Raw genomic sequence first — 23998 nt, 5'->3', positions numbered from 1 at the left:
ATGAGAGGACAATGAATTCTTCTCAGGATCCACACTTTCCAAAGCCCTTAAACTTCCTCCTTGACAGGAGTTTAGGTTCTTCTTTCTGCCTTCTCACTCATTCCATTTTTGCTCCCTTCAGTAGTTTGTCTAACCAGTAAAGCAGCTCCTGGTTCCCATTGCAACGGGAAAAACTGAGGGGAAAAGCCTCTGAGATTTTTCTTCTTGATATTTTTATTAAAATGTCATTCTTTTCCAAGTTGGCTTCTTGGAACCTCTGGCTTGGAAAGATTAACTTCGTGTCTTTCAAACTACCTTGATTGCAAAAAAAGGGTGGGAGTCTTCAGTTACAACAAAAATCCACTCCCATACTCTTCTAGAGTAGGACTTTTTTTTGCAGTGGGATGTAAGTTATTTTATTCCCATTTAAATAAAATATACAGAACCATTATATTGCTCCTATTCATATTGCTATGGGTTTTCTCGAATAGGTCATTGAGCAGAAAAGAGTTAGACTGGCTTATATTATGGGGAGATGCCCAAAATGCATCAATTGGATTTTAGTTTATCATTAAATCAAGCTTTTAACTATTTATGACTTTCTTTACAAATATTAAAATTAATTATTCCTTGCCTTGAAACTTACCATTTTGTGAAATCCAAAATCTTCATATTGATCTAGCTGTTCTTTTAATTCTTTAATAATTTCTTCTTTCTCTTTCAATTTTCTTAACAAAATATTTATTTTGACACTACTCGCATCTTGCAAATTAATGTTCTCTTCTTCTACCTCAAAAAATTGCTGGGTACAAAAAAAAGCAGCATTAAAAATTAAATAGACACTCAGCATTAAAAATTAGACACCACCAGAAAACATTTCATCTTTTAAGCTGCTGTTTTGTGAGGTTATTTTTGTAACCTGCATACAATTTTAATACGAAAATTTATTTATATTGAAATATATGCTTAAAAATTATTATGCACTATGTAGCACAGTGTTATCCTATAAAACACAAAGCATGATCAGTTACTCTAACTGTATCAGCCATGTAAACTACAATAGCAAAGAGCGAGATGGAAGAATAGGAGAACTTCCACTCAACAAGAATTTGGCAGCCATTCATGGACAAAAGTGCCCTTGAGGGAGATTTGGGACCTGGATAGAAGACTGCAAAACTCTGGTGGAGCCCAAGACTGAGGAGGGCTGTTTTGAGTGGCAGGCTGCCCCTAGGTGGCAGGCTCACTGACCATGATCCCAGCTACAAACCCAGAAATGGCTTCATCCCCCTGCGCACTTGGTCCTGCCACTAGAACCATCTGCCAAGAAATCCAGGAGGAATCACGTTCACCTGTGCCTCTGGTGACACGCCCACAGGCCTCAGTCTCAGCTGTGGACCCTGAATCAGCTCTGTAACTCAACCAAACCCACTTTCAGCTGCAGTTTGAGACCGGTTCTGCCTGCCCAGGCACCTGCTGGGAGTCATGCCTATTTGTGCCCTCGGAAGCTGGTCGGCTGACCTCAGTCTCACAGTAGATCTTGAAATAGCCCTTTAACTTGGCCCCAGCTCTCTCAGCTGCAGTCTGAGAGCAGTCTTGCCCACCCAGGGGCTTGATGAAAGCTATGCCTTTCTGTGCCCTAAAGGCAGGCCCACTGATCTTGATTCCACTGCAGATCTTGGGGTGGACCTACACCTAGTTCTGTCCCTTCCTAGCCTTGGTCCAGAAGCAGTCCTGTCCACCCAGAGATCTACCAGGAAACATGCCCATCAATGCCTCTGGAGGCAGACTGCTGACCTCAGTCTGATGGAGAAGCCTGAAGTAGCCCTGTGACCCAGCTCCAGCCCACTCAGCCATGATCGAAGAGCAGTCCTGCTTGCCCAGGAGCCTAGTAGGAGGCACACCTGTCTGTCTCTGGAGGTATGTCTGCAGACCCCAGTCTCAGTGTAAGCCATGAAGCAGCCCTGTAATTCCTATCAAGCCCCTGTCAGCCATGGTCCATGGCCAATTCTTCTTGCCCAGGGACCAACTCAGTAACCCAGCAGGAACACTCCAAGGGACCTGAAGGAATACAACACTTATCTGTGCCTGGTAACAGGCCCACCATCTGCAAACCCAACTGTGAAACCTGAAGCATATTCTTTACCCAGCACCAACTCTACAGACCAAGGTCCTGGAAGCAGTTTATTCTTTCCAGGGGCCAGACAGGATGCAAGCCTGTTCAAGCCCCTAGTAATAGGGCCACTAACATGGACCCCATTGCAGACCCCGCAGCAGCCACGTAACTCGGCTGCAGCCCTACTCAACTGCAATCCTGAAGGCAATCCTGGAGGCTAATCTAAAGAAGAAAATATTTACCTAGCAAAACCAGTCTGTAATGACTGAAGGAAGTGTTTGCTCATTCAAATGCACAAACACCAACATAAGGCTATATAGGTCGTGAAGAATCAGGCAAACATGACACTCTCAAGAAAACGAATACAGTTCCAGTAACTGACTCCAAAAAAATGGAGATCTGCAAATCGTCTGACAAATAATTCAAAATGTTATCTTTAAGAAGTTCAATGAGATGCAAGAGAACACAGATACACAGTTGAACAAAACAAGAAAAACAATGCATTAACAAAATTAGAAGTTTCATAAAGCAATAGTAAATGCCAGGCATGGTGGCTTGTGTCTATAATACCAGCTACTTGGGAGGCTGAAGCAGGTGGATCACTTGAGGCCAGGAGTTTGGGACCAGCCTGAGTAACATAACAAGACATCCTTCTCTACAATTTTTTTTTTTAAAGAAAAGATTAAAAAATGGGCCAAGGACCTAAATAAACATTTTTCCAAAGATGATATACAAATCGCTAACAGGTACATTAATTATCACCAATCATCAGGAAAATGCAAATCAAAACTACAATGAGAAATTACCTTATTATGATAAGAATGAGCTATTAGAATGAGTCTTTTCAAAAAGATAAGAGATAACAAGTATTGGCAAGGGTATGGAGAAAAGGCAACCCTTGTGCACTGTTGATGGGAATGTAAAGTGGTACAGCCATTATGGAAAATAGTATGGAGGTTCTTCAGAAAACTAAAAGCTGCCATATGATCCAGCTATCCTACTTCTGGGTATACATTCGAAGGAAATAAAATCATGCTCTTAAAGATATTTGCATTCCTATGTTCATTACAGCATTATTCACAATAACCAAGATACAGAAACAACCTAAACATCTATCAACAGATGAATGAATGAAGAAAATGTTACATACACACACACACTCTCTCTCTCACACACACACGCACAATGGAATATTTACAATGGTAGTATGTATAATGTATATATTAATACAATATTTTTCAGCCATAAAAAAGAAGGATATCTTGCCATTTGGGACAACATGGATGAACCTGGAAGACATTATGCTAAGTGAAATAAGCCAGACATAAAAGGTAAATACTGTATTTGCAGGTGCTTTCCCAATGAGTGACAACCAGGAAAGTGGCACTCTGGGCAGTGCAACCCTGCAGAGCTGCCACTCTTGAATGACTGCCTGCTGTTCAAGGAAAATGTTTTTGGAATTTCAATTGTCTCATTAACTTTCTAAAATAAAATTTCTATATTTTGGTGCCATCATTCTCATTAAGGTCCAGCTGTTAGTTTGCAACATTTAAACTAGGGAATAATTACTCTGTGAACATTCAGATTGACTATGACAATATTGGGTGGGAAGCAAGTCAATTGTTTACTTCAAAGGTGATATATTAACCTTTGTAGATAATGAAGGTTATTATAATGGGGATATTAACTTTTATCATTTAGTTAAGAAGGTGTTAGTATCAACTTTCTTCACTGTAAAGTTAATTAATAAGTATTACACTAATTAATACATGTTATAGTCCTTCATACGTATTTATTCCCAGTTAAAGTATTAATATGCATTTGTAGGGAGATATTTTAGTACTTCCATAGATAAACCTTTTCCCGAAATAAATAAATGCATTAGTTATTCACTTATTTACTTATGACGGTGAGCTCATGGATTCCTATTTTACTCAAATGGTTACAGTTCATAATTGTCATTGTTTATTTTGATGCATGAATTTTCCCAGATTGGCCAAGTGGAATGAAGGAAGCCCCTACCAGCTGACTCCTGTGTTCTGACACACCTTCATAATTTTTTGAGCATTTCCTTGCTTTGGTTTTGACAAAATATTGCAGGCCTTTCTTCCACTTTCCCTGTCACTGCCCTGGAGTTGGCTACTCCTCCGAAAAGCCCTGGCTTCTTTGAGTGTAGAATATCATTTAAATCTAAAAGCTGAATTCTAGGTGTACTCATTGCCATAGGAATGTCACTTCCTCTAGGCGCTCTCCATAGACAGAACTAGGATATACATAAATGTATCTACACACTTACACATACACATTCACTTATATCTATATAGTCACATATATGTATCTGTGGTGATTAATTTTATGCATCAACTTGGCTAGGCCATGGTACTCTTTTTCAAATGTTAGATGTTGCTGGCATTTTTAGATGAGATAAATATTAAAATCGGTAGCTCTGAGTAAAGCAGATTAACCTTCAGACTTCCATCATGTAGATGGAGCTCATCCGATAGGTTGAAAGCCTTCTCAGAAAAAGACTGAGATTCTCTGAGGAAGAGGAATTCTCCTAGAGGACTGCATTCGGACTTAAGCTGTAATATCAAGCCTTTTCCTGGGTCTCCAGCCTGCTGGCCTGCCTTGCAAATTTCAAACTTGCCAGCCCCCATAATTACATGAACCAATTTTTCAAAATCTCTTTTATCACCTCTCCTTCACCCTCTCTTCTCTTTCCCTGTTTTCTCCCCATCTCCCCCAAATATTCATTGTCCTTCAAGGCTCAGCATAGGAATCACCTTTTCCTAAAAGTCTTCCTTAACTATTCACCCAAACTGCCAGAGAGTTTGTACCCACTGGCTACAAACCTCCAATGTGGACTGTAAATGCTAAGTTTGTTATCTCTCTTGATCACTAGATTATACACAATGGGTACAAGGACTGGCTCTGGGCCTCTGCTGGAAAATCAGACAACAGATGGATGAAATGAATCAAAACGTGAGTGAAAGAACAGTTAAAGACCTTGACATTATGGATTGCCTTTATTCTAGGAAATTTCCACTAGGAATTCATGATCTATTTCCAGTACCATGGTGTAGGTCAAATTATCTTGACACTCTTCTTGATCATATTCAACCCTTTATTCAACAAAATTTGTCAAAAACCTATTATGTGCCACGCAGTCTGCTAGGAGAATACAAAGATGAGCAAGACTCGGTCCCTGCTCTGCAGGAACAGTCTAGTGGACAGATCAACATGTACTGGGTAAATGTGATACAATTCACTGTAGCTATTAGTCAGCAGAGAAAAAGCAAAGGGGGATATTATGCAAAAATTCCAGGGAGGTGGTTAATAACTTGAGGTGAGTTGAGAGAAGGAGGTGATGGCCCAGTATTGTAGGAGGGTAAAGTTTTAGCTAAGAAGTGGAAACAGATAAAAGTGAAGACATGAAAGGACCTTCTAAGCCATGCTAAGGCACTTAAACTTCATCCTACAGGCATGGAGGAAACACTGAAGGATTTAAACAGGGCAGGATGTGGTCAGACTTGTGTTTTGAACGACCACCCAGATGCCTGGGCAGACGATGGACTTAATGAAGACCAAAAGGCATAAGAAGGCACCAGCCACAGGCCAGGTGAGCAATGCTGACTACCTAAACTGGCTCAGAGGCAAAATAACAAGACATGAATTTAGGAGACGCCTATAATCTCAGCGATTTGGGAGGCTGAGGTGGGACGGTGTTTGAGCCTGGGAGGCAGAGGTTGTAGTGAGCAGAGATGGTGCCACCGCACTCCAGTCTGGGCGACAGAGCAAGACCCTGTTTCAGACACAACAACAACAAACACCCAAACAACCAAACAACAACAAAAAACTGGTAGGATTTGATGGCTCACTAAATATGAAGGACAAATTCGTTATCTAGTGCTGCATAAAAGTTTTACCCCAAATGTAGTGGCTTAAAACACACACGTTTGGACAGGCACAGTGCCTCACACCTATAATCCCAGCACTTTGAGAGGCTGAAGTGGTAGGATCACTTGAGGCCAGGAGTTTGAGACTAGCCTGGGCAATATAGTAGGACCCCGTCACTAATGAAAAAGAAAAAAAAATTAAAATACACACACACACACACACACACACACACACACACACACACACACAATCTCATAGTTTCTATTGGTCAGGAATTCAGGTAGGTCCTGTTTAGGGTCTCCCAAGGCTGCAATTAAGGTGGTGTTCAGGGCTGTGGTCTCATCTGAAGCACAACTGTGAAAGGATCTGCTTCCAAGCTCACTCAAGTTGTAGAAAAATCCACTTTTTTTTTCAGCTATAGGACTGGAGGCTTCAGTTTCTTGCTGTCAGCCAGAGGCTACACTCAGTTCTTTGCCACATGGGTTTCCTCTCACGTAGCCTCTCATATTAGCCAACAGAGAGAGAGACTCTCAAGTCATCTCAAGACAGATGCTATAAAGATAATCACATACAACTCTTTATCTTTGCTGTATTCAATTGACCAAAAGAAAAGTTAAATAAATTTAGAAACTTGTTCATAGCTGAAAAAAAAAGTACAGGTACTTGTGTCCTTAACTGGTCTCCAGAGGGCAGCAGAGAGTCATTTATACTTGTCAATCTACAAAAAGTGTATACAACACTTCGTTTTATTTTCAACTTTCCTCTGTTCTTCCTTATGACTAAGCCTTAACAAACTGGGTGGCCAGGATTTGGAAGGCTGTCTGAGGTCATGGATCAAAGTGATGCCAACAAGCCAAAGCAAAGATTCCAATAATGACTTTAATTTAATATAAACAATTTTTTCGTAAGTCAACTAACCATAATTAGGCATATTTAACACATATTTATGAAAAACTGATGAATATGAAGAATGTAATGCTTCCATGGCTTTCTACTCCTAGAAGTATAAAGTGTATGGACAAAGAGTAATATTCATTATTTAGCTATATTTTTGACCATGTGATGTATATTAGAAAAAGACCAATGTCCCAGAAATTGTGGAAGACACAAAGAACTATAAAAGCATGTGGTTTTTGTTTGTTTGTTTGTTTTGAGACAGGGTCTTGCTCTATCAACCAGGCTGAAGTGCAGTGGCATGATCACGGCTCACTGCAGCCTCAACTTCCTGAGCTCAAGTGATCCTCCCACCTCAGCCTTCTGAGTAGCTGGGACCACAGGCGCATGCCCCCATGCCCAGCTAATCTTTTTGTATGCTTTGTAGAGGCAGGGTCTCACTATGTTGCCCAGGCTGGTCTCAAACGCCTGAGCTCAAGTGATCTGCCTGCCTTGGCCCCCCACAGTGCTAGGATTATAGGCATGAGCCACTATGCCTGGCCAAAAACATATTTTTAAAAACCACGAAATTCTGACTTATTCTCTCATTATAAACAAGAATAATACTGGATAAGATAGATTAAATGCATCTTTTTTTTCTTTCTTTTAGAGACAAGGTCATGCTATGTCACTCAGGTTGGAGTGTACTGGCACAATCATGGCTCACTCACATCAGACACCTGGGTTCAAGCAGTCCTCCCACCTCAGCTTCCTCAGTAGCTAGGACTACAAGCATGTGCCACCATGCTGCCACAGGATCCTTGGGGTGTTGCTTTGCCAGCCAGAAACCTCTGTGGTCAGTGGCACTTTTGCCTGAGTTTTGCTCAGGCCTGCTAGGCTCATTCCACCCGCTTGACCTGGCAGGCTGTGCTCAGCTCACGTTACCAGCCTGGATCCCATGCCTGCCAAGGGCAAGCCAGGTGCACAGCGACCAGGGGTGCATGAGTGAGTGCAGGGTCCAGCCACTACACACAGCTAGGCATGCCAGCTGCAGCGGGATGGGCAGTTCCAGGTGCCAGCAAGGGTGCCAGCTCCCTGCAAGGCTGCAGCTGGACCAGGTATACCACCAGTGGCTTCCACTGCTGGCACTGGGGAACACAGTGGTGCCTGGAAGCTTGGAGACACCAGGAACTGCAGAGCCCCAAAGAGGGTGTCACAACACTGGCTCAGGGAGCTTCTAGGTCTGGGCTTCCCCAAGGGCTGCAGCTCTTCTCTCCTTCTTGTTGCCTGCAGTGTGGTGAGTGAGGGGTGTGTTTCAGCCCTGTTTGCCTTATAGCTTTTTCAGTCCCACCATTTGGTGGGTCCTGAGTTCTTGTCCCACATGCAGGAAGAATGAGATATGCAGACAATTGGAGGGTGAGTAATGCAAAGAGGTGCTTTATTCAGCAACAGTACAGCTCTCAGGAGATCTGAAGTGGGTAGCTCCTTTCTGCAAGCAGGTCATCCCGGCATCTGCTCAGCTCCCAGCTGAGAGGAGACCCACAGTGGGTAGCTCCTTTCTGCAGGCAGGTCATCCTGATATCTGTTCAGCTCTCAGCTGAGAGAAGACCCCACAGTGAATAACTCCTCTCTGCAGGCAGGTCATCCTGACCTCTGCCAGAGTCTGGCTGAGTCTAGGGTTTTTATGGGCTTCAGAGGGGAGGAAGTGCATGCTGATTGGTCAATGTGCAGCCACAGGTGGGCCTGAAAAAAGCACCATAAGTTCTCACTCCAGTCTGTGGAACTGGCAGCCTGGCCCCCAGGCTTCAGGCCGTCCCTGGCTTGAAGGTGGGGCTTCACTAGTGACACATCCCTTTCCACTCAGGAGCCTGTCACTTCCTGCTGCTGTTCATGGTGTCCAGGCTGTTCATGCCAAGGGACACCTGCAGGCCTGTGCTGTGCCACCCTCAGTGCCCCCATGGCCTCCCTCCTGTGCTCGTTGGCACCCAAAGTCTGGAGGGCACCAAAGCAGCAGGGGCCTGGTGTGTCAGCACCATCCCAAGCACACACATACCTGGCCAGGTCATGACAGTGCCCAGACTCGGCCACAACTTTGCTCCAAAATAAGAGTGGGTTCCAGGAATAAGGAAAGGCCAGGGAGCAGGAGCAGGCACTTCTGAGCCTGTGGGGGCAGGGGGGATTCCTGGGCCCCCAAGAGCACAGGGATCTGGGTCTGCAGCCATGGCTGGGCAGCTGCAGCTGCCTCTAGGAGCATGGAGCTCCCCCATCACCAACTCAGAAGGTGGGCACCATTCCTGCTTGTTCTTGGCTCCTGCCGGCTTAGTAGAGAGTACAACCCTGGCCTTGTCTCCCCTGCTGCATCCAGCATCTTTGCAGCAGCTGCTCCAGACAAGGCACTGCTGAAATGATTACATGGTTTATGGATGAAAAATGAAGTGACAAAAATATGTATTCTCAATTGCATAACTGTTTACATAGAAAGCCCCAGAAAGTCTATAGAAAAATTATTAAAACACACACAAGAATTTAGCAAGATGTTTGGTTACAAAATCAATATATATAAAACTGCTACATATAATACTCATTTTCCCTCCTTCCCTCTTTCTCTTTCTTCCTTCTGTCTTCTTCCATTAAATATTAATTAGGCCAGCACAGTGGCTCATGGTTGTAATCTTAGCACTCTGGAATGCTAAGGCAGGAGGATTACTTGAGGACAGGAGTTCAAGACCAGCCCGGATAACACAGCAAGATCCCATGTTGACTATGTGTTTGTGTGTGTGTGTGTGTGTGTGTATATAATTTCTTTTTTTTTAATTAACTGGGTGTGCTGGCACATGCCTGTAGTCCCAGCTACTCAGGAGGCTGTGGCGAGAGGATCACTTGAATCCAGAAGTTTAAGGCTACAGTGAGCTATGAGCACACCCTACATTCCAGCCTGGGAGACAGTGAGACCCCTGTCTCTAAAAAAAGAAAAGACTCCAAAATAAAAAGCAAAACAAAGAAAAAAACAAAATTCAATGAGTTGGGAATTAGTAGAAGCACAGCAGGGATGGCTTATCTCTCCTCCATAAAAAGACCCTACATGGCTGGTAGCTCCAGTCATCTGGAGGCTTCTCCACTCATATTTTTGACTCCTAGGCTGGGGTGACTCAAAGGTGGGGCTGAGATGAGCCTGGAGACCCAGTAGTACCTACATGTAGATCTTCCATATGGCATGGGCTCTTGTCAGCATGGTAGCTGAATTCAGGGAAGGACAATCTAGAGGGCAAACATTCAGAGAGAATAAGGATGAACTTGCAAGACTTCTTCTGACCTTAACTTAAAAGTCACGCAGCTTCACTTCCTCCACCTTCTGTGCTTATCAGCAAGTCACTAAAGGCAGCCCTGATTCAAGGGAGGGGAATCAGATTCCACCTCTTGATGGGAGAGAAGCGAGGTGACGTTGCACAAAAGCAGGTAAGTGGGAGAGAGTGTCACAGGTGCCTTTGGAAACACAGTTTGGCACAGAGTCACAGAGATCATTAGCAGAGCAATATGTCCTGCGACGTTTTCAGCTGCAAGTAACTGAAAAGTCAACTAACAGTGGCTTCAACACTGAGGGGTTGTTATTTCATGAATTTAAGAGGCCTCAGGCAGGGCAAGTCCAGGGTTACTTTTCATGGCTCAATGACATTACCAAGGACCCCTCTGCTTCTCATCTTTCTACCCTGCTACCTCAGCACATCCAGAGTATCTCAATGTTTGGTTTCACAGTGCCTCGGCAATTCCAAGCATCAGAAGGAGACATAAAATATCAAGCAAAGAAACAGAAAGGGTCTTCCATGAGACCCTTTTTTTTTCTTTCTAATTTTTGTTTTAGATTCAGAGGGTACATGTACAGTTTATTACATGGGTAAATTGCATGTCACAGGGGTTTGGTGTAAGATTATTCCATCACCCAGGTAATAAGTGTAGTACTCAATAGGTAGTTTTTTGATCCTCACCCTCCTCCCAACCTCCACCCTCCACTCTCTAGTAGGCCCCCGTGTCTACTGTTCCCTTCGTGTCCATATGTTCTCAATGTTTAGCTCCCACTTACAAGTAAGAACACACAATATTTGGTTTTCTCTTCCTGCATTGTTTAGGATAGTGGCCTCCAGCTCCATCCATGTTGCTGCAAAGGATGTGATTTTATTGTTTTTTATGGCTATGTAATATTCCATGGTGTATATGTACCACATTTTTTTTTATTCAGTCCACCATTGATGGGCATCTAGGTTGATTTCATGTCTTTGCTATTGTGAACAGTGCTGCAATGAACACATACATGCATGTGTCTTTATGGTAGAATGATTTATCTTTCTTTGGATATATACCCAGCAAAGGGATTGGTTGGTCAAATGGTAGTTCTGTTTTAATTTCTTTCAGAAATCTCCAAGTTGCTTTCCACAGTGGCTGAACTAAATTACATTCCCATCAGCAGTGTATAAGCAAGTGTTCCATTTTCTCTGCAACCTCACCAGCATCTGTTATTTTTTTGACTTTTTAATAATAACCATTCTGACCAGTGTGAGGTGATATCTTCAGTAGTCCCTTTTACTTAGAAAGAACCACCTCCCCCAAAATCTCACGGCCAACTCACCTTCAGGTCTCATTGGTTAGGGACCTGACTTTGCCTATGTCTGTGCTATAGCTAAAAAGGGAGCTGGAAGAGGAAGAATCTAGCATTTTGGTTTCTATAGTTGGAAGTGCCCCTGTCAGTAAAAAGCAGTGGGGAAAATGTGCAGTGGAGAGAAGGACATTTGAGCAGGCGGCAGCACTGTCTGCCACAGGTACAGGTGACCATTCATGCATTTAGCAATCAGTAGCTGGTTGTTAATTATGTACCAGTCACAGCGCTAAAGGCAGAGAGTAACACACAGGAGATCCTTAAGGTTGACAGTCTGGCATGGAACAAAGACACTTCACAAGCAATTACATAATTAAATACAGAATGTGTTGAGTGCTATGATAAGAAGCTTGCAAACAGTGCCCAAAAAGACGTATGCAAAAAATTTACTTATGGAAGTATATTGAAATGCAAGGTGAGGATATAGTTATAAATGCTAAATGAAGCACAAGGTCTTTGCTGAGTCTAAAAAATCCACTAAAGGTAGGAATTTTCCCATTGTGAAGGAAAATGAAGCATGTGTCTGGCAGATAAAAATGTCCCTGTCATTAGAAAAGTTAATCCACCAATTGGAATTTACTACAGATTCTCTGAACTCTCTCTTTGGACCATCTGACCTTCATCTATTCAGCTATGACCACACCAAATAAACTTTGGATTACTTTAATACACGCCCAGGTGTCCTGAATACCAGATTAGAATTTTCCAGTTTCTAGAAAGCTTTATAATGTGAGCATAAACAGTCCTAGGCCTGATCCCTCTAAGGTGACCTGAAAATTGAGGAAACAGGCCTTCAGAGCTGGACACACAGACTGGGAAGCCAAGGTGATCCCCACTCCTTGCACACAGCAGCTGAAGGTAGCCTTGCCCACAACCATAGCACCAAAAACAAAAACTCACCTGGTACATTCCTTTGATAACAGCTATGGCATCGGCTAACTGCTGATTGAAGGATTTTCTCATCTTATCCTCATTCTGAAAATAGAAATAAATGCAACAAGCACCATAATGTATTTCCAAATATGACCCACACCTACTAGGGAGGGACTCAGTAAAAAAAACATCATCTGAATCATAATCTCTTGAAAACTTCAATTCATAATCATTTCTCCCACCCTGCAGCTATTATGACACATTTTATTTTTACTTATACTCAACCAAAAGCCATAGAGAGATCATATGGATAAAATATATATAGATAATTTGAACACTTCATTTCATTTTTCACTTGAGTAAAGTCTTTTACTGCCTTCCTAAAACTGCTTTTAAAAGTTGTAAAGTCTATTTGTGATGCCTATCTTCCTCTGGTCCTTGTACTTTTTGAATGGAATATGCTCATGAAAAGAAATCTATAGTGCTAATCTGCAAACTAGAGTTATTTTCTGATTAATCAAATAATTTGATTAGATCTGTTTAGATTAACAATAGAAGAGAGTACATCACCTCCCAGCCTCAAATAGGCTTTAGAGTCAGATGGTATTGAATTTAAATATCATTGTGCCCTTTACTATCTGTCTGACTTTAAGCAAGTTACTTAACCTTGGCAAGCTGTTTCTTGATCTGTAAATCACAGACAATAGGATTTCCATTTTCACATTTTGAGAGATTTAAAGGGTAAATATATTTTAAAGGCTTAGCATGGTACTTAACATGGTGTGGTCAGCAAAAGATGGTTTTTGTTTGTTTGTTTTTATGGCACAGAAATAATAGTGATGTCCGTTTGTTTTGTTTTTTGTTTTCTGAGATGGGGGTCTCGACTTATCGCCCAGGCTAGAGTGCAGTGGTGCAATCATAGCTCACTGAAGCCTTGAATTCCTGGGCTCAAGTGATTCCCCTGTCTCAGACTCCTAAGTAGCTGGGGACTACAGGTCTGCAACACCACATCTGGCTCATGCTTTTATTCTTTGTAAAGACAGGGTCTCACTATGTTGCCCAAGCTGGTCTTGAACTCACAGCTTCAAGCCAGCCTCCCACCCTGGCTTCCCAAAGTGGTAGGATTAGAGGCATGTGTGCTTGGCCTCTCTTGTTTTTTAACTGGTGACCTTGAACAAGTTATTAGCCTTTCAGTGCCTAAGTTTTCTCATCTGTAAAAGAGGGAAAATAATTGTGCCTACTTCGTAAGGTAAATGTGAGAATTAAATCAGTTCATATGCTAAGTACTTACACAAGTCCCTGACACATAGTGAAGACACAACTTACCACGTAAGACACAACTAATGCAAATTACACTGCCCTCACAAGTTACTAAATTCTAAACTGCACTGCATACACATCTAGCACAGTGTCGACCCACACATAAAACAAAAGAAGTAAGAGAACATTTACCTGTTGATAATGCTTTTCAATTTCTAGGATCCTGTCATGTAGAATGTTGAAGAGACTCAAAGATTCCTCTTTCAGTCGGTCCTCAAACTTCAACTGAAGCAATTGTTTGAGGAACCCAAAATCTACCTGGAGGGATTTCATCATCTAAAAATGGAAAATATTATCTTTAGCAAACTAACGTAGGAACAGAAAACCAAATACTGCATGTTGTCACTTCGTAAGTGGGAGCAAAATGATGAGAACTCATGCACACAAAGAGGGGAGCAACACACACTGGGGCCTACTTAGGGCGGTGAGTGGGAGGAGGGAGAAGATCAGGGAAAATAACTAATGGGAACTAGCGTTAGTATCTGGGCGATGAAATAATCTGTACAACAAACCCCTGTGACATGAGTTTACCTATGTAACAAATCTGCATATGTACCCCTGAATATAAAAATATATATATATATATACATACACACACACACATTAAATAAAAAATGGAAAAAATGTACATTATTATAGAGAGAAAAGGTCCTCTGTGTAAAGATTCCAATACATTATCTGGTTCTGGACATATAAGCTGGGTTCCTGGTCAGAGGTCTGTCCGATTTTTAAGATGATTGTATGCACTGTGGAATTCCAGTAATTCCATCCTAGGTGACCAGGCTTTCAAAGTGACAATTAATTTGCCAAACTCAGATACGCTGATGGACTAAAAGACAAGAGTTTCCTAGCAGTTTCTTCCCACACAGAAGAAAATATCTGTGTTAATATTGGCCTTCTGTCATACCTCAAAATGTATAGTTCTCAAGATGTAGATTTCAGATCAGAAAGGAGAGGCAAGAATCATCATTTGCTGAGAATCTACTAGCACAAGCATTTAAATATGTAACCAGCATGTTGACTAAGAACCATTTGTAATAATCAAAACACAGTGTATTTTTATCTACCCCCATCTATTTAAAATGCATTCACTAGGGCTCCCACCTGTAATCCCAACACTTTGGGAGGGTAAGGTGGGTGAATAAGGTGAGCCCAGGAGTTTGAAACCAGTCTGGACAATATAGTGAGACTCTATCTCTTCAAAAACTTAAAAGAAAAAAAAAGAGAGATCTAAAAAAAAATGTATTCTCTATGTAATCTTTCCCTGCTCTGAATGGAAATGACAAAATCCCATGACTTTTCTATTCATTCTTGGGAACATAGTCCTCAAACAAATATAGCCTCAGAATAGCATTTAGAATATAACTACCAGGTGAGGTGGCTCATGCCTGTAATCCCAACACTTTAGGAGGCTGAGGTGGGCAGATCACCTGAAGTCAGGAGTTTGAAAACAACCTGGCTGACATGGTAAAACCCTGTCTCTACTAAAAATACAAAAAATTAGCCAAGTGTGGCAGCGTGCCCCTGTAATCCCAGCCACTTGGGAGCTTGAACCCGGGAGATGGAGGTTACAGTGAGCCAAGATCGCACCACTGCACTCCAGCCTGGGCAGCAGAGCAAGACTCCGTCTAAATATATATATACACACACACATATATAATGTATAGATATGTATATATAATATATACATTATATATATGAGTTAAAATGCTTCCAACTTCATTCATAAGGTTTTTCCCTTTGCTGAGAGTAATGAAAAAGAGTGATTCACCTTTGAGCTCTCTCTGCTCACCTCCTCACCAGCACCCAAGTGGTTGTATCTCCACAAGGAACAAGGCAGCAGGGATAGAGGGGCAAGGATGTTCCTACCTGGGGGCGGGGGTGGCTTCACCATGGTGCTACAGGGCAGGAGAACTAACTTCTCTTCTTCCCTTGGGCACTGATGTAGCTTCTCTAGAGATTCTGATTACCGGGACCTTCTCTTTTGTAGATATATCTTGACCTAAGCAGATGCTTCTCTACTCTGAGTGGTCACTTGCTACCCCTTCCTCAGGTTCTTTGAATCTGGAGTTCACCTCTTTCTTCTCCCTGCTGTTAGGGGTCCTTTGTTCTTCCAGATCACTCTACTGGACAGGACCCAAAATGACCCCACACTGGTTTCACCTCTCTCTCAGGGCCACAAATGGTTTACAGGAAATAATTATATATCCTTTACCCCAATAACTCTGGAAGTGCAGACTGATCCCAATCAAGCCATTCCATCTACTCATCACAGCCCCCTTTTGCTTCCTCAAGCATGAGTCAAGCACCAGTCCTTTGTGTCTTCTAAGGACAGCAAATACATTCAAGCTCCACTGAAGCCTGCCTTCCTAGTTTGAGTTGAGGAGGATTGCTTCTGCTGCCCTTCTCCCATAAGAACCATGGCAACAGTTCTTTCTAGAGTCGGCTTCAGCAGTTTTTTCTCTTCAGTCCCTGACCTTCTTTATTGTCCTTGATCTGATTCAAAAGCTAAGAGACATTCATCTAATGTGAAACATTCCCCTTGCAAAATCTGCAAACGGTTTCTAACTCACAGTTAGTTTGGAACTTGATGCCTGGTGTACTGGTATCCTGAGAAGACTTTCATTTTAGTATCCTCATACTGTACAGGAGGTTTTACTTTACAGGTGAGAATATCAAGACTTTGAGAGGTCAAGTGACAGCGTTTGGGTGGGGTCCCAGATGAAAAAAAAATCAGAAAGACAAACTCTAAAATCATGGTAAAAGCTTCGTACAAGCCAGGCATGATGGCTTATGTCTGTAATCCCAGCACTTTAGGAGGCCAAGGAGGAAGGGCCACTTGAGGCCAGCAGTTAAGACCCACCTAACAATATAGTAAGACCTCATCTCTACAAAAAATTTAAAAATTAGTCAGGCATGGTGGTGCATAGCCTATAGTCTCAGCTACTTGGGAGCCTGAGATGAGAGGATCACTTGACCCTAGGAGTTTGGGGCTGCTATGAGCTATGACTGTGTTACTGCACTCCACCCTGGGCAATAGAGGGAGACCCTGTCTCATAAACCAAAAAACAAAAATGAAACCCATCTCTGAACAAACCTCTGGCTCATCCCTGAGAGATACATACATGGGGCAGGCTGCAAATAGCCCAGCTAGAGATAATAGAACAAAACCAAGATTTGGCCTGAAAAAAAAAAAAGACACAATTTTCTGTTTTAATCCAAACAGGTTGTGTGAAAACAAACAAACAAACAAACAAAAAACCACCACCACCAACAAAAAACCCTCAGCATTCTTTAGGGAAATGTATCAGAACCCAGAAGATAACATCCACACTGTCTACAATATAATCCAAATTACCTGGATTATATACAAAAACAGGAAAATGTGATTCAGTCTCAAGAAAAAAGATTGAAACCAATTCCAATATTACCAAAATGTCAGAATTGCCAAAGATGTTAAACCAGTTATTATAACTATACATGAAGAAGTAAAGAAAAATATGCTGTAATAAACGAAAAAAGGAAATATCAACAAACAGAAAATTTTGATAAAGAAAACAAATTCCTTAGTTGAAAAATATAATATCCAAAATTAAAACTTCACTGAAAGAACTTAATAGAAGAACATAGATGGCAGAAAAAAACTGTGAACTTGAAGATGTATCAAATAAAAAACAGAAAGAAAGATTTTTAAAATTTTACAAAATGGACAGAGTTTAGGGACTTGTGAGTTAATAACAAGAAGTCTAACATACAAGTAATTGGAATTGCAGAAGGAAAGGATAGAAAAAGTGGGGTACAACAAATATTTGAAGATATATTTAGTGGCTCCAAATCTCCCAAATTTGGTGAAACACGCAGATTATAGATGCCTAATTTATTTATCCAAGCAGGATAAATACATCGAAACCACACTTAGGTACATAATAATCAAGCTGTTGAAAACCAAAGATTAAAAGAAAATGTTGAAAGCAGACAGAAAAGAAACAGCTACATACAGGGGAATAACATTTGGAATGACTAATAATGGTTATTTTCTTAGACATTATTAAAGCCTGCAGAGCAATTGTAAAGTGAGAAAACAAAACAAAACACAACTTGTCAACCCGGAATTCTATATTCAATGTAAAAACATTTTAAATAAAGAAAACAGAATTCATTGCCAAAATACCTACAATAGGAGAATAGCTAAATAAAGTTTTTTGGGCTAAAGAGAAATAATTCGGGCTGGAAAGCTAGATCTTCAGGAAAGAATAAAGAGCAAAGGAAGATAAACATCTAGGTACATATAAAATACTAGCTTTCCTCTTATTAGCTTAAAATTTATAGCACTGTTATGAGTTTATAATGTATGTATAATAGATGCAATACATATGGTACTCAGCATAAAAGATGGGAGGGTGGTGAACAGTTACAAGGTTATTGCATTTTACATGAAGTTGTGCAATATTAATGCTAAGTACACTATAATCCTTGCTGAACAAAGGATCAATAGATCTTTAGAAATAATGAAAATTAAATGCAGAAAGAAGTACTGAGATATGGGAAAGAATGAGGAGCAAATAAATTGGTAAATGTGAGTAAATCTAAACAAGCATTAATTGTATAAAACAATATGAAGAGTTAACTGCAAAAATATTAGGAGAAAACAACTGAAATACTTGATAACAATAATATAAAAGACAGAAGGACATGATTAGACATAAAAGTTCTACATTTCTTGTACTGTATGGTAGAAATTACAAATTCTAGTCAACTGTTGAATGTTCAAATTTGAGATTAATCTCTAAAAGTATAAAGATAAAATAGTTAATTACTAGTAGAGAAGAGAATAGAAACTAAAGAAAAGTTAATACAATCACTGAAGAGTAGGGAAGGAGAAAAAAGAAGTATTGAAAAAATAAGATAAAGAGAAATTTAAAAAGAAGTTGGCAGAAAAATACAAATTTATCAGTAGTCAAAATTAATATGAATAGAATAAATTAGCTATTAAAAGAGATTATTAGATTGGATTTTTCAAAACCATATACAATTTATAAGAGATAATCTAAGATACAACACAGAAATAATGTCAGTGTAGAAAAGAGAAAGATTTGCCAGGAAAATACTAGCCCAGAGAATGCTGATACAGATAAATTAACATTGAACAAAAAGGACAATATGGCAAAAGTCTTCATATAGAAAAAATACATGAATCCAATAATTAATACAGATTTTAAAAAAAATTTCCTGGCCAGGCACGTTGGCTCACAACTGTAATCCCAGCACTCTGGGAGGCTAAGGTGGGCAGATCACTAGGTCAGGAGTTTGAGACCAGCCTGGCCAACATGGTGAAACCCCATCTCTACTAAAAATACAAAAATTAGCCAGGCAAAGTGGCGTGCAACCGTAATCCCAGCCACTCAGGAGGCTGAGGCAGGAGAATTGCTTGAACCTGGGAGATGGAGGTTGCAGCGAGCCAAGATCGCACCACTGCACTCCAGCCTGGGTGACAGGGCAAGACTCCAACTCAGGGAAAAAAAAACAAAACAAAAAAATTCCTGTATTTGTGGCACAATGACAAAGACTGACCTCAGACAAAACCTCAACACAAATTGCAGCAAACACCAAATAATTTGTTTCACAAGGACTGTGTTCTCCAACAACAAAGCACTGAAGTTAAGTATCAGCAATATACAAATATCCTAAAAAGCATCTTTGCAAATTTAATAACTTTCTTATTATACAGATGACATGAACAAATGAAAAGAACAAATGAAAAATTCGAGTATTTAAATTTAAATACTAATAAAAATACTGTATTTCAAAGTTTGCAGAAGCTAAAAATGTAGTTAGTGGGAAATTTGTAGTTTTAACTGCCTACAAAAGAGAAGAAAGCCTCAAAATCTATGATCTATAGGCATTCGTAGCTGTCAGCCCAATATCTGGTATCATGGTTCTTCTTTACTGATGGAACCATGACATTGTCCCGGGCAGCAATGTGCGCAGCTAAAATACTTGTCCAAAGCTCCTTGTAATTCAAGGGGTCATGCAATACACTTACAGCCAAAGAAACATATGGCAAGGCTTTCTATGGAAAGTTCTTGCTTTCCTAAGATAGCTACTACCACATCTCCATACTTCTCCCATATTCTCCTTCCATGGAGGCTGGAAGGGGAGCGGCCATCTTGCTACTGAATCAGAACTAGGGCAACAAAACCCAGGCACTAATCGTGGAAATGTGAGAAGATAAAATGAATCTACATCACACAGATCAGAGAGCTACTGTACTAACTCTGGATTCTCTAACTCTACACCTCTTGATATTTTATGCAGCCAATGTAGTTGTTTTTTCTAAACACAGAGCTATATGCTATCCTAATTGATACCCAGCTCCAACTAAAGAAATTTAAAAAAAGAAAAACAAGCCAGGCATGGTGGCTCACACCTGTAATCCTAGCTCTTTGAGAGGCCGAGGCAGGAGGATCGCTTAAGCTTAGAAATTTGAGGCCAGCCTGAGCAACATAGTGATACCCCACCTCTACAAAAAATTTTAAAAATTAGCCAGGTGTGGTGGCATGTGCCTGTAGTTCCAGCTACTCAAGTGGCTGAGGCAGGAGGATCACTTGAGCCCAGGAGGTCAAGGCTGCAGTGAGCTGTGATTCTGCCACTACACTCCAGCCTGGGCAACAAAGTGGACCCTATCTTATAAAACAAACAAACAAAAAAAAAACAACAACAACAACAAAAAAAAAACAAAACAAAAGAAAAGAAAGAGTAAACAGAAAGAAAGAAAGAATAATAAATATAAGAAAATAAATTTATGAACTAGAAAATAAAGATACAATAAAGAGGATTAATATACACTAAAATTGGGGGTCTGAAAAAAAACCTAATGAAATAGAGAATTCTGCCAAAAGTCACTAACAAAAAAAGAGAGAAGATATGCAGACAATACCAGACAATATTAAACATTTAAAAAGGAATACAACTACAGATACAATACTGAAAAATAATAAAAGATAACAAACATTATACCCAAAATTTGAAGATTTAACAAAAACAAATACCTTTACAGAAAAATATAACATCAAAACTGACCCAGAATATTTAAGAAAATGGGAATACATACATAACAAAATAACAATAGCTATAAAAATAAGCACAGTTTTACATGCAAGTTCTAACAAACATTGAAGAAACAGATATTCCCAATCTTATGTGAAGTATTCCAGAGAATAGACTAGGGAACACTTCTCATCTTATGAGGATACTGTGACCTTGGTACCAAGAGAGAACAACAATAGTATAAGAAAAGAGTATTATAGGGTATAGACTAGGTAACATAGCAAGACCCTATCTCTACCAAAAATTTAAAAATTAGTTGGGCAAGGTGGTGCACTCCTGTAATCCCAGCTACTCAGCAGGCTGAGGTGGGAAGATTGCTTGATCCCAGGAGTTCAAGGTCACAATGAGTTATGATTGTCATTGCACTCCAGCTTGGGCAACAGAACAAGACCCTGTCTCAAAAAAAAAAAAAAAGAGAGAGAGAGAGAGAAAAGAAAAAATTATAGGGCAATGTCACTTCAACAGATGAAAATAAATCCTCAATAAAATAATAGCAAATAATGTAGAAATGCAAAAAGAAATATTATGAGCCAATGATCCAGTTGGGTTTATTTCAGGAGGTAAAGGATGGTTTACTATTCAAAAACCAAATTTTACCACATCATAAGATAAAGGAGAAAAGCCATATGACTGCATGATCATCTCAATAAGTCCATGAAAAGTATTCAAACCCAGTCATACATGATTTTTTAAAAAGTATTTTATTAATTAGAAATAGAAGAAGACATCCTTAATCTAACATTTGTATCAAATTTTGGTTCAGCTATAACAAAAAAACCAAATAGCCAGGTTTGGTGGCTCCTGTATTCCCAACACTTTGGGAGGCCAAGGCAGGAGGATCACTTGAGGCCAGGGATTTAGGACCAGTCTGGGCAACATATTGAGACCCTGTCTCTACAAAAATGTAGAAAAAATATTAGCCAGCTGTGGTGGCACACACCTGTAGTCCCAGCTACTCAGTAGGCTGAGGTGGGAGGATCACTTGAGCCCAGGAAGTCAAGGCTGTTGTCACCTATGATCCTGCCACTGCACTCCAGTCTACGTGACAGAGTGAGACCCTGTCTCAAAAATAAATAAATAAGTAAATAAATAAATAAATAAATAAAAATAAAAAAATCTAAGTAACATAAGCATAAACGAGAAATAAGTTAATTTCTCTCCCTACAAATCTACCTAAGCAATCAATGGGTGAAATGATCTAAGATTCTTCGGTTTTATTACTCTGCTGTATACTGTTCCAACCTCATGGTCCAAACAGTAGGATCCATGATCTAGCCAAAGAAGTAAGAAAAGGAAAACAGGAAAAAAGGAAGGAAAACCAGGAAGGGAAGCGGAGGGAAACTGGGAAGGGAAGGGGAGGGAAACCGGGAAGGGAGGAAAGGGGAAGGAAACCAGGAAGAAAGGGGGGGGGGAGGGAAACCGGGAAAAGAAGGGAGGGAACAGAAACAGGGAAGGGAGGGGAGGGGAGAGGAGAGGAGGGGACTGGAAGGGGCAGCAGGACAGGAAGTGAAGGGAACCGAGACAGGAACCGGAAGGAAAGGGAAGGGAACCGAGAAGGGAACCAGGATGGAAATTGGTAACAGGTGAGGCCAGTTGGACTTCCTGGATCCAGTGGGGACTTGGGGAGCTTTCCTGTCTTACAAGAGGATTGTAAAACGTACCAATCAGCACTCTGTAAAACGCACCAAACAGCCCTCTGTAAAACACACAAATCAGCAGGATTCTAAAAGTAGCCAATTACGGGGAGGATTGAAAAAAGGGCACTTTGATAGGACAGAAATGGAACACATGGGAGGGTACAATAAGGGAATAAAAGCTGGCAGTGGCCCATGCTCCCCCACCCCCCCTTCCACACGATGGAAGCTTTGTCCTTTTGCTCTTCACAATAAACCTTCCTACTGCTCACTCTTTGGGTCCTTGCCATCTTTAAGAGCTGTAACACTCACCGCAAAAGTCTGTGGCTTCATTCTTGAAGTCAGGAAGACCAGGAACCCACCAGCAGGAACCAACTCCAGACACACCCAGAAGAAAAGGGAAGGGAAGGGAACCAGGATGGGAACCGGGGCAAGAACTGGCAAGGAAAGGAAAGGAAACCGGAACAGGAACCGGGACGGGAACTGGGAAAATAAGAGAACTGGGAAGGAAAGGGAACCGGGAAGGGAAAATAGGAAGGAAGGGGAAGGGAAACTGGGAGAAGGTGAGGGGGACTGGGAAGAAAGAGAAGGACAGGGAAACTGGGAAGGGGAGGGAAACTGGGAAGGGGAGGAAAACTGGGAAGGGGAGGAAAACTGGGAAGGGAGGTGAGGGGACCAGGACGGGAACTGGGAAGGGAATAAGGAAGGGAAGGGATGGGAACCAACTGGAAAGGAAAGGGAACCGGGAAGGGAAGGGAAGCGGGATGGGAACGAGGAAGGCAAGGGAATCAGGAAGGCAAGGGAACCAGGAAGGGAAGGGAACCAGGATGGAACTGGAAAGGGAACCAGGAAAAGAAGGGAAACGGGACAGGAACCAGGAAGGGAAAGAACTAGACGGGAACCGGAAACGGAACCGGGACTGGAACAGGGAAGGGAATCTGGACGGGAACTGGGACGGGAACAGGGAAGGAAAGGGAAGCGGGACAGGAACCTGGACCGGAACCGGGAAGGGAACCGCGATGGGAACTGGGAAGGGAAGGTAAACGGGAAGGGAAGAGAAACTGAGAAGGGAGGGAAGGGGAAGGAAACTGGAAAAAAGGGAAGGGGAGGGAAACTGGGAAGGGAGGGAAACCAAGAAGGGAGAGGAAAGGAAGGGAGAGGAGAGGGAGGGAAAAGGAGAGAAGCTGCAAAGGGTAAGGGGAGTAGCGGAGGGGACTTGAAAGGGAACCTGGACGGGAACCTGGACGAGAACCGGGAACGGAGGGGATAGGGAAGGTAGAGGAACCCGGACGGAATCTGGGAGGGGAACCGGAAATGGAACGGGGAAGGGAAGGGAAAGGGACAGAACGGGAAGGGATGGGAACCCACGGGAACCGGTACGGGTACTGGGAAAAGAAGGGAAGGGACTGGGACGGGATCGGAAAGGGAAGGGAACCAGGACAGGAATAGAGACAGGAACCGGGAAGGGAAGAGAAGGGAACTAGGACGGTAACAAAAAAAGGAAAAGAAGAAAACCGGTACGGGAACCGGGAAGGGAAAGGAAGGGAACTGGGA

General features: G+C 41.5%; 1 protein-coding gene across 1 annotated transcript in view; it reads right to left on the bottom strand.

Moving 5' to 3' along the window:
- C9H10orf67 (chromosome 9 C10orf67 homolog) overlaps positions 1–23998 on the bottom strand; it is a 132899-nt gene that overhangs the window by 94407 nt on the left and 14494 nt on the right. Inside the window, exons 3-5 of the mRNA XM_026454766.2 lie at positions 13836–13979; positions 12411–12485; positions 626–781 (exon numbers count right to left, since the gene is read on the bottom strand). Of these exons, the coding sequence (XP_026310551.1) occupies positions 626–781; positions 12411–12485; positions 13836–13979 (375 nt within the window). The remainder of the gene's footprint in view (positions 1–625; positions 782–12410; positions 12486–13835; positions 13980–23998) is intronic.

Source organism: Piliocolobus tephrosceles, chromosome 9, assembly GCF_002776525.5.
Source record: "Piliocolobus tephrosceles isolate RC106 chromosome 9, ASM277652v3, whole genome shotgun sequence".
NCBI classification, from domain to species: domain Eukaryota; kingdom Metazoa; phylum Chordata; class Mammalia; order Primates; family Cercopithecidae; genus Piliocolobus; species Piliocolobus tephrosceles.
The sequence above is the reverse complement of the archived record's forward strand: the minus strand, read 5'-3'. Positions and strand labels throughout refer to the sequence as shown.